This window comes from Notamacropus eugenii, chromosome 5 (assembly GCF_028372415.1).
Source record: "Notamacropus eugenii isolate mMacEug1 chromosome 5, mMacEug1.pri_v2, whole genome shotgun sequence".
In the NCBI taxonomy this organism is placed as follows: domain Eukaryota; kingdom Metazoa; phylum Chordata; class Mammalia; order Diprotodontia; family Macropodidae; genus Notamacropus; species Notamacropus eugenii.
This window is the reverse complement of record NC_092876.1, coordinates 433,341,653-433,355,008: the sequence shown is the minus strand read 5'-3', so window position 1 is coordinate 433,355,008 and position 13,356 is coordinate 433,341,653. Positions and strand designations below refer to the sequence as shown.

Sequence of the window (13,356 nt, the reverse complement as noted above, 5' to 3'; positions counted from 1 at the left end):
TTTTCTATCCACTGTAGCCGTAGTAGATGTTCTCGGATCTAAGCTGGTTGTGATAATAATTCTCCTGGCTTGAGATGACTGCTGAGGCAGGAGTGAAGGAGACCACCTTCTTCAGAGTTCATGCAAGTTTAGGCCACTCCCTAATCATTGCTCCTTATGTGTACAGACTATCTTGGCTTCTCTTGTAGTATTTGTCCCAGTGCCTGGAACATAGTAGGTCTTTAATAATACATGCTTATTGAATGAATGAAGAGCATTGTTTTCCAGCTTTCCCAAGGATAAGCCCACTTGTACACTTTCTGTGGGTTAGTGTGGTGCATGTAAAGGGCCTTTTCTTGGGGTCCACCTCAGCTCAGATTGGCCCTTGATGATCACTAACTGTGTGACCTTGGGGAAGTCACTGAGCCTACTCAGGTTCCTCTTCTATAAAATGATTCTTTAAAGTCGCTGCAGCAACTGCATCCATCAGTTGCTTTTGACTAGGCTTACTGTAGAAATTAGATACAAAAGCTTCTTCTGGTTGCTTAATGGTTTTCTCCTTTCCTTTGCCCTTTTTCCTTTTACTTCTTTTAACTGTTAGCAAATAAAAGGAAAATAGCAAATTTCTCAAAGAGAAGATAGTCATGTATAGGACATAGATACTAAAGCCATAGGTTTTTTTTTTTTTTAATAACAGGTATATTTGAAAGGAAAATCACACTTTACTTATCCTGGACAGGAAGCTGTGTTTTGGGATGTGAGGCTCTGGGTTCAAGTTTGGAAGGATGCTATAAGCAAAGGAACTAATGTGGAGGTGGGAGGTGCTCCTTTTGGGAAGCAGTGAGGGATGGAAAGACACTCTCAGTTTTTCTCATCACAACTTCTGCTACACCAACCCACCATAACACACATGATCCTTGGCTGACACTGGGGCTGTGATTTGACTAATGGAGAGTTCTAGATGGTATCTGAACTCAGGAAAAGAGAAGACAAGGGAAACAGCATTATTCATACATCAACCATTTGCTATTTCTTTGTTATTTATAAATGGAGACTTAGGGATATGAATTTATTTTTAAAATCCATTGATGATAAAGTGGTTAAATCAAGCTAACTTTTGGGCTTTCCACACTTTAAAAAAACACCAGTCATTTTGCTTTTTAATTTTAACGTTTGGAGAAGACTTTTGTAATGTAGTGTGTTTCCTTTATTTTTAATTCATTGAACTATTGATTTATTAACCACCTGAATGATTTTAGTTCAGGTCAGTGATAAGCATGGGAGGTGCTATTATTATGTAAACAAAGCTTTATTTCTTTTCTGGTTTCTCCCATAGGTCTTGATGTTAAAAGTGAAGCATGTCAACGTTTTTTCCGAGATGGGCTAACAATATCTTTCACTAAAATCCTTACGGATGAGGCCGTGAGCGGCTGGAAGTTTGAAATTCATGTGAGTTTTGCATTTAATCTGTGAAAGCCGTGTGAATTCTTGGCAATGATCTTTGTGTAAAATTTTGAGAAAATGCAGAATTAAGAAAGTATGAAGGTCTAGCATTAAGATTCTGTCCCTTAGCTTTACATCCCTTATCCCTTCACCTACCATTCTGTTTCTGCTACTCTTTCATCCTGAGGTCAGAGCCCTATCAAATTTCTCTATTCCTAGGCTCCTGAAAAAGATAATGAAATCACTCACTAGATTTGACTGTCCTACTGCTTGTTAGTCCTCCTCCTCCTTTAATCTTAATGTCTTACTTCACATATGGACGTTTTCATACCTTTTCCTCTCACTTAAAACCTTCAGCTATATCTCTTTCCTCCACACTAATAGCAGGTGTTTTAGCTTCCTTTTTTTTTACATTGAGAAAATTGCAGTCATCATAACCCAGAAATTGCCTTTCCTTCCCTTTTAAAATTCTTAAAACTTTACAACATCATCACCCCCAGAAAAGTGAATCTCCTTATCCTTCTTTCCCAGTATACTCCTTTCCAGGAACTAGCACTTTACATTGCCCTTCATTCTGTGCTCTTCCTCCCTTTTCTAGGACTCTTATTCTCGGATCTTACCTCCCCTGCACTTTCACTCTTTCCATTTCCATTGGCTCCTTTTGTTTCCTGTAAATAGGCAATCCTACACAAAAGGGTTTCCCTTGTGTACTCTATTCTTGCATAGAAAAGTTGTTTAGTTATCTTCTTTGTTTTTCCTTTTTCTATTTCTTCCTTAGCTACTTGGTCCTCAACCTTTTTGTAATCTGGCTTTCATTTTTAGTGCTAATGAAATGACTTCCTCAAAGGTCACTGGTGATCTAGTCAGTGAATAATGCCTTTGACTTCTCTACAACCATCCTTCTTTGTGGTTATTCTCTTCTCCTTTAGCTTCAGAGATACCATACTTGTGTCAAATCACTGGCTTTGCTGGCTTATTTTTTGACCCTCAAAGATTAATGTTCCCACAGCGTTCTTTGTTCAGCCTTTTATTTTCTTTGTACATGTTGTCCATTGGCGGTGTCCTTCCCTTATGCAGTTTCATTTTTCACTTCTCCGCAGATGTCTCCATATTCTGTATTTTTAGCCCTGATCTCTTTGCCATTGCCCAGATACCCATCTCTAGTGAGACCATCTCCACAACGAGGGCCTGCTACTGATTATCTTAAATTAAACGTGTTCTACTTGAATTGGTTGTCTTGGGGGGGGGGGGGGGGGGAAGGGGGGGGAGGGAAGGGTGTGGTTGTTGGTTTGGGCTAATTTACGGTATGGTAGGTATTTGGGAATGAATCGTGTTTGGGGTGGGTAGGGGGTGGGAGGCTCATTATTTCTGGCTTAATATATATGGAGGCAGCATGCCTAGAGGATTGGCCTTGGGATAAGAAGACCTATCCCTCCTCTTATACTATTATATCTGTGATCCTGGTATGGGAATAACACTGGCCAAACCATTTAGGTTTTTTGTGCCTCAGGTAAATTCCTATCTATTAAATTTATAGATAATAGAACTACTTAGTTAGAGGTCATCTAATTCTCAGTTTACCAATGGAGGAAGAAATTGGGATGATAATAATAGCACCTCCCTTCCAGGGTTGTTGTGAGGAACAAATGAGATTATAATTGTAAAACACTTAGCCCAGAGCCTTACACTGTTAGGAACTTCCTCTTTTCTTTCCCTTTCTCCTCTTTATCCTTTGATCTCCTAGTGATTACATCTGGATTACCGTTGGTGGAACAACCACACTGATGAAATCACAAATCTTTTCTATATTGGCAGGTAGGGTGGTGTAAGAGATAGAGTAGCCAGACTTGGAGTCAGAAAGATCTGAGTTCACATTCTTCCTCACACTTGCAAGCTGTGTGAATTTGTGCAAGTTACTTAACCTCTTTAGGCCTCAGTGGCCTCATTTGTGAAGTGGGACAATAATTGCACCTCAGAGCTATCATGAAGGTAAAATATGAAGGCCAGGTCATACTGTTGGCAATTGTTTATTAAGTAAATTTTAACTGTTCTTCCTTGATGACTTAAGGCACTGTATGAATTGTTAGCTATTTGTACAGTAGATAATAACATTTTAACTGAGATTCTGCCCCTCCTTCTTCTGGCTTTACTTTTGTCAGTGACACTGCAAAACATGTACCCACTTTCCCTTTTAGAACTTTTGTTGTTACTCTTTAATTTTCTGTTACCCATCCTCTCCACTTATCAGTTCCATTCATTCATTTTCCACCATGTCACCTTTTTTTTTTTTTTTAAATCTTGTCCTCCTATTACCACCCTAATACAGCCTTATTTTCTGCTTGAGTTTTGTTGACTGATTGCTAGGTCTTTTTACTTCTTTCAGGTTTGATTTTGTTTTATTCCTAGAATATATTTTCTTTTGACCTTCAGAGACCTTATATTATTATGCAATGAGAAATTTTCAATGGATCCTTATTGTTTACTAAGTTCAGACTTCTTTTATTAGCATTTATTTATCTCTACACTACATACCAGGCTATATGATTCTGCACTTCTCATAATGCCCCCCAAATTAATGAAGAAACTCTAGCAACATATCTAGAGTTTACTATGACCAGGTCAGATTTATTTCTTCATTTCTTGACTCATTCATTTATACAGGTTTTTACAAGGAAATATCTACTTCAGAGGTACAAAGCATATATACAGACGACCTAGAGCCCAGTTACTGTTGTCAAGCAGTCTAGGTCAGTTTGAATGCCAGAGAACAGTATGAATGTCTCTGCTAGACAATAGTAATTACAGATTTCTCACGTTAAATTTACTACATTTAAATTTGCTTATCGAATTCAGTAATATATCAGCAAATCAATACATAAATACATACATTCAATAATTTAAAAGTATCATAGAATCAACAAATGAAATTTATAGAATTAGTTTGAGAGTGCTCATTGGGGAAAAAATGGACTATACACTGCCTAAAATTTTTTTGCTCAGTTTCTCTAGGATCTAATATTCTAGGGTTATCTAAAATAAATAGTAAGCATAGAATCTCTAGGGATCCACAAAAAATCCAAAGACTCATTTTTATCCCAGATAAGGTCCCACATTTAAAACTAGCCACCTTGGCCCCTGTTGCCTGAAGGCCAGGTATGTTACATTTCAGCCCTCCCCCAGGGTTTCCTGGGGGGACTCTCTGCAAAAGTCTTCAGTATCTCACTAATTGTATTTCCTTAATTCTAGAAGAGTTTCCCCTGTACCCCAGCTCCATTTAAACATTGGTAGATTGGCTTTGACAAAGAAATATTTACTTCCAGAGTATAAAACAAATATATAAATGGGTTAATTTGGTTCTTTTCTGTAGAGCACAGTCCCGGTTCCAAGTCCAAAACCCTCCCTGAAGTTTCAGCTCCTAGTCATTTTAGGGTTTCCCTATCAGGCTAGCTGGTTACAACATCCTACCTGGTATCCTGGCTCCAGTTTCACCATGGCTTTAATGCATGTGTTGGCCACCTGGCAAGGGCACGTGATAGGGGGCACAGGGAAACCAAGTGTTAGGCCATCTGAACATGCTTTAAATGTGCCCTTATACACTTTGTCCTGTTTTAGAATTGTAGTCTACAGCATGAACGCTTTTTTTTTTTTTTTGGTAAACACAGTCCTTCTTGTTCCAAATTCAATAGAGTTCTTTTGTGCTCTCTGGGGAGGAATAAATAATTTCCATTCACTTTGTTACTCCAGTTTCTTGCAGTCAGGTCTCAAAACTGCCAATGCTGTATGATCATACATATATTCTCACAGTTATCCTCAAACACAAAGTGTTGCGGAGTCACAAAACAAGGAACATTTCATAGTTTGTCAATATATTTGTTTCCTTAGCTTTCCAGGGCCCTTTTCAATCTAGAAGCAAAAAAGCAAAAACAGGTAAAGAAAACTAACTTCCATTTCATGGGGAAACCTAGTCCACAATGAGCTTTCCAAATGACTTGGAGCTCTCCCTGCCAGAATTTGGAGTGTGTGCTTTACTAGGAACTTATCCCTTTCTCAGATGAGAAAATTGTCCTGGCTGCAAATGCTGCCTTGATTTCCTCATTCATGTGACCTTCCAACTGGCATTTGGACAAAAGTGTCCCTTTCTACCCAGGGCACGCAAAAGTTCTCTAGGGGGTCGTTCTGTACCATAGGTAATTCCCCCGTAGAGATCTAGGCAAATTCCTCTGCGTCCTTATTGGAAAGAGCAACTGCATTCTCAACAACACCCCCACCGAACAATAATGCCTCCCACCTCTACTCCCCCATGTGTCTTTGCTGCCACAATAAACCAAATGGAATTAGAAACTCAACCACCAGGGCAAGAGTACAAGTAGTATCAGTTAGAGAAGCAGAAAAGAGTAGCAGCTATTTGAGGATTTTAAATACAGGCCATTGAGCCTAAGAATTTGTAGGACCTTTTCCTCTCATCAAAGGCAAGCAAGTCTAGATTGGTTTAAATGCCAAAGAATGATATGAACATTTCTCTTAGACAGTGGCAATTTAGAAGTACCAGATTTATCACATTAAACTTAATATCAAAATTTATATGCAGGACTCGGTAACATAGTATTACTGTGTTGTAGTCCACATAGTAAGGGTGATGGTCCATATCACCACTTGCCTTATTTCATATAACTTTAATTTCCTGCCCAAAGGAGAGAAAAGAATTCTTTCCTTTGTATCCCAGGCTTCTTATTTTGGGATGGGGAATCTTACAGACAAAGGGTGGGGAACCTGTGGTCTCGAGGCCACATGTGGCCTTCTAAGTCCTTGGGTGCAGCTTTTTGACTGAGTCCAAGTTTCCGATAAATAGTATCTACCAAAAATGAATCAGTTTTATTATTATTAATGGAGAAAAACTTACTGCAGCTATTATTTTTTATAGTCCTAGAAATGATAGTTATAGCATGATAAAGATAACAAATTGAAAGGTGAAAATATGGCTAAACAGGTGACAAAATTCTCTGCATTTGCACCAAAAAATTCGTTGAAACAGCATCTAATTCAGAATGTTACAACATGCAGACAGTAAATTGTTTTGATTACTCCAAGACCTCAAAACAACCAGGAAGGAATTCACTATTTTATAAAATTTATTGTGGAAATTGAGTAAAAAGTCTCAAAGTGGGGGAGGGGGGATTTTATCTCTCCCAGCAAATCTGATAAACTCAGATAACCAAATTATTAAAAATAAGTTGAATCTATCTGTCACTATTGTAGAAAGGTGAAAACATTTTTCTGTATTCAGGAGATAGAAGAAATAGTCAAAACAAATAGATTTGATTAGCTGTTGCACAATGAAAAGCCATGCTCATGGTAAAGAAGTCCACTTTGATTTAAATAATTTTTGAATAAGTTTTATGTCTAGTCTATAACAAATTTATAAGAGCAAAAGCCATTCCTTAGTAGACAAGTAGTCAGAGTGATATGAATAGACAGTTGTTGAATGGATAATCACAAATTGTTAAGAACAACAAAGAATAAAAACTCTGAGGTTCCATTTTGTAAACCATTAGTAACTATGGTTATAATTGTTAAAATTAATTTTAAATGATAATAAGTTTTGTTGAGTCTGTGGAGAAGTAGCTGCATTTTTTACTGATGCACTATGAATTTCAGGTATTCTTTTTGGGGAAGTATTATCATAGAATGAAATTTACAAAACTGTTCATACACATTGATGCAGCGGTAGACCTAGGCCGCATGTCTCCCAAGAATGTTCTGACCAGGAACAATATATCTGTTTATGTCAGTATATTCCTAATAGCATTATTCATGAAAGCAGAAAACGAGAAATAACCCATATATCATATGATTGACAAGTGACTGAATAAATTGTAACATAATTAATGTATGGGAATTATTTTGTGCCATAAAAATGACAGACAGGAAGAGTGCAAAGAAATGGAGACTTAGGAAATTTGTTAACTTGAGGATACAATAACAATTTGCACATTAGCTACATCTGTGTAAAAAAGAGCAACAAGGAAGTCCAGGAAAAAAAAGAGAGTAAAAAGTTTAAGGCAAAAGGAAAAAATAGGATTGTTTAATTACTATCTTTGTAAAGTTTTCATACTGTACTCTAAGATTTTTTATCCCATACTATAAATCTGTTAGTATATTGCAATGATTGTATGGTTGAGATTTTAAACATAATTATTTGTGCGTGAATATCATACCTGTGTGCCTGTGGCAATGCATGTGTGCATGCACACACACATATACACCCACTATTCCTTCTTTGGGAAGTAAGCTACACGGCATAGTGAAAAGAGCCCTGAAAAGAGTATCTGAAGACATAGTTGGGTTGAGATCCTGGCTCTGCCACATGTTCCTTGTATAATGGTGGGCTTGGCTTCAGTTTCCTCATCGATAAAATGAAGGAATTGAACCTAGATAAAGTGTAAAGTCACTTTCGCTTTTAAAATCTATGGTCTGTCCCTGAGTTCCATCCTACCTCTGACACTTGTGGCTATGGGACCCTTGGCAAGTCCCTTCATATTCCAGGCAACTTTCTTAAGATTGGAAGTTTCAGAAAAGTGCTGGCCTGCCTTGGTAGAGGGAGTTTCCTCCCTTGGGAGTTCACTATGCCAATGTATTCAAGGTGCTGATACCAATCCCTATTTCAACCAAATTATACAAGTCAATTGAGAATGACTTAAATTTTTGAAAATATATATTTTTAAAAGCAAAAAAAAAAAAAAATCTGTGGTCTATCATATGATAATTTACTTAGGAAACTCTAAAAATTCAATTTTAAAATTAATTGAAACTACTTTATTAAATTAAAATAGCAGACTATATAACAAACCTCATATCATCAGACTTTTCAGAAGAATATAGGAAAAAAAAATCCCTTAAAAATAACTATAAAACTTATATGGGTATTTGGGAGGTAACATACAAACACATACTCAACACTTCAATAAATATAATTGAAATACACTTTACAAAAATAAAAAAGACTTCATTATTTGGGAAAACTCATTATCCTTTGCTATGCCATGCTGAAATAGTGGGAGGGAGTGCCTACATTAACTTAAAGATTTAGTGCCATTCCAATCAGATTTCTGGAGAGTTACTTTATACAACTAGACAAAGTAAATAATGTTCATTTTGAGGACCAGAGATTGAGACTCTCAATGGAAGTTATTTAAAAAAATAAAGTAGGAGTGAAGGGGTCTTAGCTTTAGCAGATTCCATACTATTCTATAAAGCATTAATCATCATCCAGCATGCTTTGTACTGGTGAAAAATAAAATAGAAAAGTTAGTAGCAACACAAAACATTCTTAATCATCTTTTCTAATAGAATATAATGAAAGACTTAATCAAATGCTTTGCTAAAATGAAAACTATTTTCTACCACATTTCCATCGAGTTTTCATAAACTACCTTGACTAGTAAACCTGTCAGAGGAATCCTGGTTAGTCCGACATGACCTGTTCTGGATGAACCTATACTGCTTACCGCTGATTACTGCTTCCTTTTCCAGGTGTTCATTAATCATCTCTTTAATTTTGTGTTTGAAATCAAGCATATTAATCTGTAGTTGGCACAGTCCATTCTCTTATTTTTGGAAATCTGAACATGTGCATTTCTTTAGACCAGTCATTTTCATTCCCAGTCACACACATCAGTTCTTTCAGCCCTTTCAAGATGTTGTCCTTTGCGTAAAGTGACTGGAACTCATTAAGAGCTCTTACCATCTCCTTAATTAGCTTGCATATCAACTTCATATTAACTCTTTTTTGTTCTATCCTTTCCAGTCCAGAGGTCATTATTCTTGGCAGAGAAAGAAGAAGCCAGATCAGAATTGAGCAGCTCTTCCAACCTTGATTATAACCACCCTGAGCAGGGGTCTTCTTCCCTTTTTTTGGAAGAGGATACCAAAAAACAAAAGCACATTTTACTTAACTTAGCTGTTTTCTCTGCACTTCATTCTTTGTTTTGACACTCCTGTGCTGTATGTTTGTGTTCATTTTCTGTTACTTGTGTTCCAGTGTGTGTGCGTGTGTGCGTGTGTGGGTGTGGGTGTGTGTGTAACATCTTATGCTTATGGGTGAGTTCACATTAGTATCTTTAGGACACTTTCTTTTTTTCTTTCCTCGTTGGAATTTCTTTTATCAGAATTTCATTTCCAAGAGCTTTAGATCTCTTCTGGATTGATTGTGGAATTATGGAATTTTTCGTCTATTTTCCCCAAAATCTTTAAAAATAAAATCTTGGGTTCATGCCATACTATTTTCAGCTTTCTTCCCTTCTGTGACAAACTTCAGGAAGGTTACTCCATTCTCCTAGATAGACTTTGTGAAGGTTCCCCATCACTTTCATACTATCAAGCCATGTTTTCATATTGTAGAGAACCATATCCAGAATAGAATTTCCTTTGGTTGGTTCCTCTACCTTTTGAAAGGTGAAATTATTTTAAGGCTATTAAAGAAATTATTTGCTTTTCTGCTTTTGAAAAAGAAAATCTAGTTGGTTTCACAGTTGAAAGTCTCCGTCCCCCTTCAGTTCCCTTCCTTATACTTTCTCTTCACATCACTATCCAGTAAAGCAGCTTTGTCAGCCTTGTGATCTCTTTCCCAGATTGCTGTGCTTCCTCCCTCTAGTTCCCAAACTTCTTCCTGTACACCTTCTTCCCCTTCTCCCTTTCACTATACCATTTCTTTTGAATTAAAGTAAAATTATTTAGAGTCTTAAGACAATCATAAGTCCCCCCCACCAAGGCTCTGTGATACAATACCGTCTCACTTCCAACTCCAGCCATTCAGTTTCGTTGGTAGAGGGCATTCTACCAGTCAGGAGCCTTGTGTTCTCTCTCTTTCTTTATGTAGATCAGTGTAAGTACAAAACAGTCTTAGAAAGTTGATTATAGTACTCAACATTTAGGCAACGTGTTCAGGGAGGGATTTGTTCAGATAACAGGTAGGATTTTTCTGACCTTCAGTTCAGCTTGCTTGTTTGTTTACGTTTTGTATTTAGACTTCTGAAACCATGAATTTTACTACTTTTTCTTGGATTTTGTCACCTATCAAAAAATCTAGTTGAAGCTGTTCTTCCTATCCTGTGCCTTCTCTCTGGTATGGAGGGAATTTTCCCCTTCCCTCTTTTCTTTTTTAAAGCCCTTATAATTAGATGTATAAGACTAAAAGTAAACACATTCTTTTTTTTTTAATTATTTTCAAATTTTTGTTGGTATATTTTGTTTTTATATCATTTTCTTTTCTGAACACATCTTCCCCTTTACTATGCACTGAACTATTCCAGAGAGGGGGAGGGGAGAAGATGGGGAGGGGAGGTGAAGGTGGAGAAGAAAGCAGGTCTGGGAAACTAAGCAACATGTTTACTGAATTTGCACAGCCTTCAGGTTTGTTTGAGGCTTTTGTGTATTACTTTTATATTGTTTTAGTCATTATATATGTTGATTTCCTTTTTCTACTTTACTCTGTACCATATCATAAAAGTTTTCCCATATTTCTCTTCGTTCGTTACAGCACAATAATAGTATATTACATCATCATTCCAAAATTTGTTTAGGCAAGTTGATGGTCCTTTACTTTTGTTTACATTTCTTCGTTTCCACTTGAAGTATTAATTTAAATATTTTCTATATATATAGGAACTTTCAGTTTTAATTTTTTTAGGGTTATATGCCTAGCAATGAAGTGTCTAAATCAAAGAATGTGGATATCTCTCGTTTATCAGAATTCCAAGTTGTTTTTAGAATATATTAATATAGCCAAAAAGTTATTCTCTATGATCAATTAAATTTATACCAAAGATGCAAAGATATTCCAACATGAGAAAAAATAATTAACGTGATTGAAAATGTTAAAGTCCAAAATATTTGAAACTACAAGATTCTTTTTATAGATGTAAAAATAAACTGATAAATTATAGCAGTTTCATGCAAAAAAAAATTAGAAAGCATAAGCATATGATTTAAAGTTATCTAAAACCAAAAGCTAAAATAATTTGCAATGAGAAAACTCTAGTTTTCCTGATAAATACATGAATATCAAGCTTATATGCTTCCCAGTTACCCATTGTCACTTGAAATAGGCTAGACATGCAACTGATAGCAATAGAGACTAAATGTTGCATTATATTCAGGAAAGAGGCAAAGCTGTGCTTTTTGTTAATGTCTTCATGATTTACTCAGAGAAAACCCCTGATAATCCACAAAGAAACTCATTGAGAAATTTTATAATGTTTGTAAAGTAGAATGATACAAATTAAATGCATTTTCATATAGCAATAATCAAATCCTTTGAAAAAGTTGAAAGGGAAGTCGAATAATAGCTGATTTCTTGCCCCAGTTTTCCTAATTTGTTACAGAAATTTCTGTGGTCCTTCTGGCAAATTACTTGTTTGATATGAATTACCAAAAATAGAAACTTATCACCTGTTTTGACAAGTCTTGGGAAATTCATTGCCACCTCTAGGATAAATGGCTGGGAAGCATTGATTTCAGTGATCGCCACTCGTCGCTTTCTTCCTCTGGCCTGTTTCTAGAGATGACCTTGGGCTGGTTTCTTTTCTGCCTTGTATGACCACGGTTCTCCAAGGTGTCTGCACTTGCAGCCTGTTTGGCTTCTGATTTCACCCAATGACACTTGGGTCTGAAGGATTGCGATGGTAGCAGATTTCTCAGATTTTATGTTTTTTTCTCAGTATTTCTCCTCCTCCTGGACTGTGCTCACTTTGATTCTGTTGGTCCTTCCTGTGAGTGAACACTTTTTCCTTACTTGGCTTCCAAGATACTGCTCTCTCCTCAGTCTTCTTTTTTGTCTGTTTTAACAGTATCTTCTGGTTCATGGTTTTTCTCCTCTACTCAGTTAAGCACAGGTATCTATTCTAGGCTTTATTTTATTTTAGCTATTTCCTTTGGTGATTTCATCAGCTCGTGTGGGTTCAGTTAGCATCTCTGAGCAAATGACTCTTATATCTTTATCCCTTTCCCTAATTTCTCTCCACATCTATTTTTTCACTGCCATCTGCGTGCTCAGCATTTTCATGTAAAGTATCCCATTCCTACCTGAACCTCAGGTGTAACAGCAAGGACCCCGACACACAGAAGGGCCTGCTGTGCAGGTTCTTAGATCTGCTCTTCTAAAAGAGAAGTGGCTTTGAGGGGTCAGCAATCACTTTAGTCAAGCACTTATGTCATTCACTTAGTTTAGGGGGAAAAATCAGCACCCTGAACTTCAGAGAAAATTCAAACAGGGAAACAAAGGTTAGCAGACAGGGCTTCCAACTGTCTGACAGTAAGCAATACATACATTACAGATCAACAGACATACCCAACTATCTGACCATTACAGCCGCTTCCCAGAGTCTCCTCTGGCCAGACAAACAGTTTCAGAGAGTAAGCCCCCAAGTAAAACCTCACCTCACAGAGTATATACCTTTTCAGAGCCAGAAGGCATATCACAGCCCTTGAGAACTGGTGCCTCATTAGACATTAAGAAAAGGTGTAGGCCTTCCAACACAAAGCAAATCTCCCCTAATCAAGCTTTTTTAAAGACCTTTAACTCTCCTTAGCATTACATCAGGATGTCCTGAATTTTGTAGATGAAGCATTCCTTCTTCCATTTTACCTGTTTCTTCTGAGCTTACCTCCATAGAGCCAAGCTTCATCACCTTGAAGTCATTCTTGAGTCATCTGATCCTCTCTCTCATCACTTAGAGCAATTAGTATCTGTCCATGAAATCTCTCCCATGTGACCTCTGCTCTTTCCTCAGGTGGCCAGCACCCTAATTCATGGCCCCAGTGACCACGCTCTTGTAATTTCCTTTGTTTATTATTCTATCTTTCAATCTTGCCTCTTCCCATTTGATCCTCTTTATAACTTCCAAAAGTAATCTTCATGTCTCTGCTTGTTAGTATTCT

At 36.9% G+C, this 13,356-nt stretch overlaps 1 protein-coding gene across 4 annotated transcripts in view; it reads left to right on the top strand.

Annotated features, from left to right (window-relative positions):
* USP9X (ubiquitin specific peptidase 9 X-linked) overlaps positions 1-13,356 on the top strand; it is a 177,610-nt gene that overhangs the window by 24,976 nt on the left and 139,278 nt on the right. For all 4 annotated transcript variants that reach the window (XM_072615149.1, XM_072615148.1, XM_072615147.1 and 1 more), the window contains exon 4: positions 1,316-1,428. In XM_072615149.1, coding sequence (XP_072471250.1) covers positions 1,316-1,428 — 113 coding nt within the window. The remainder of the gene's footprint in view (positions 1-1,315; positions 1,429-13,356) is intronic.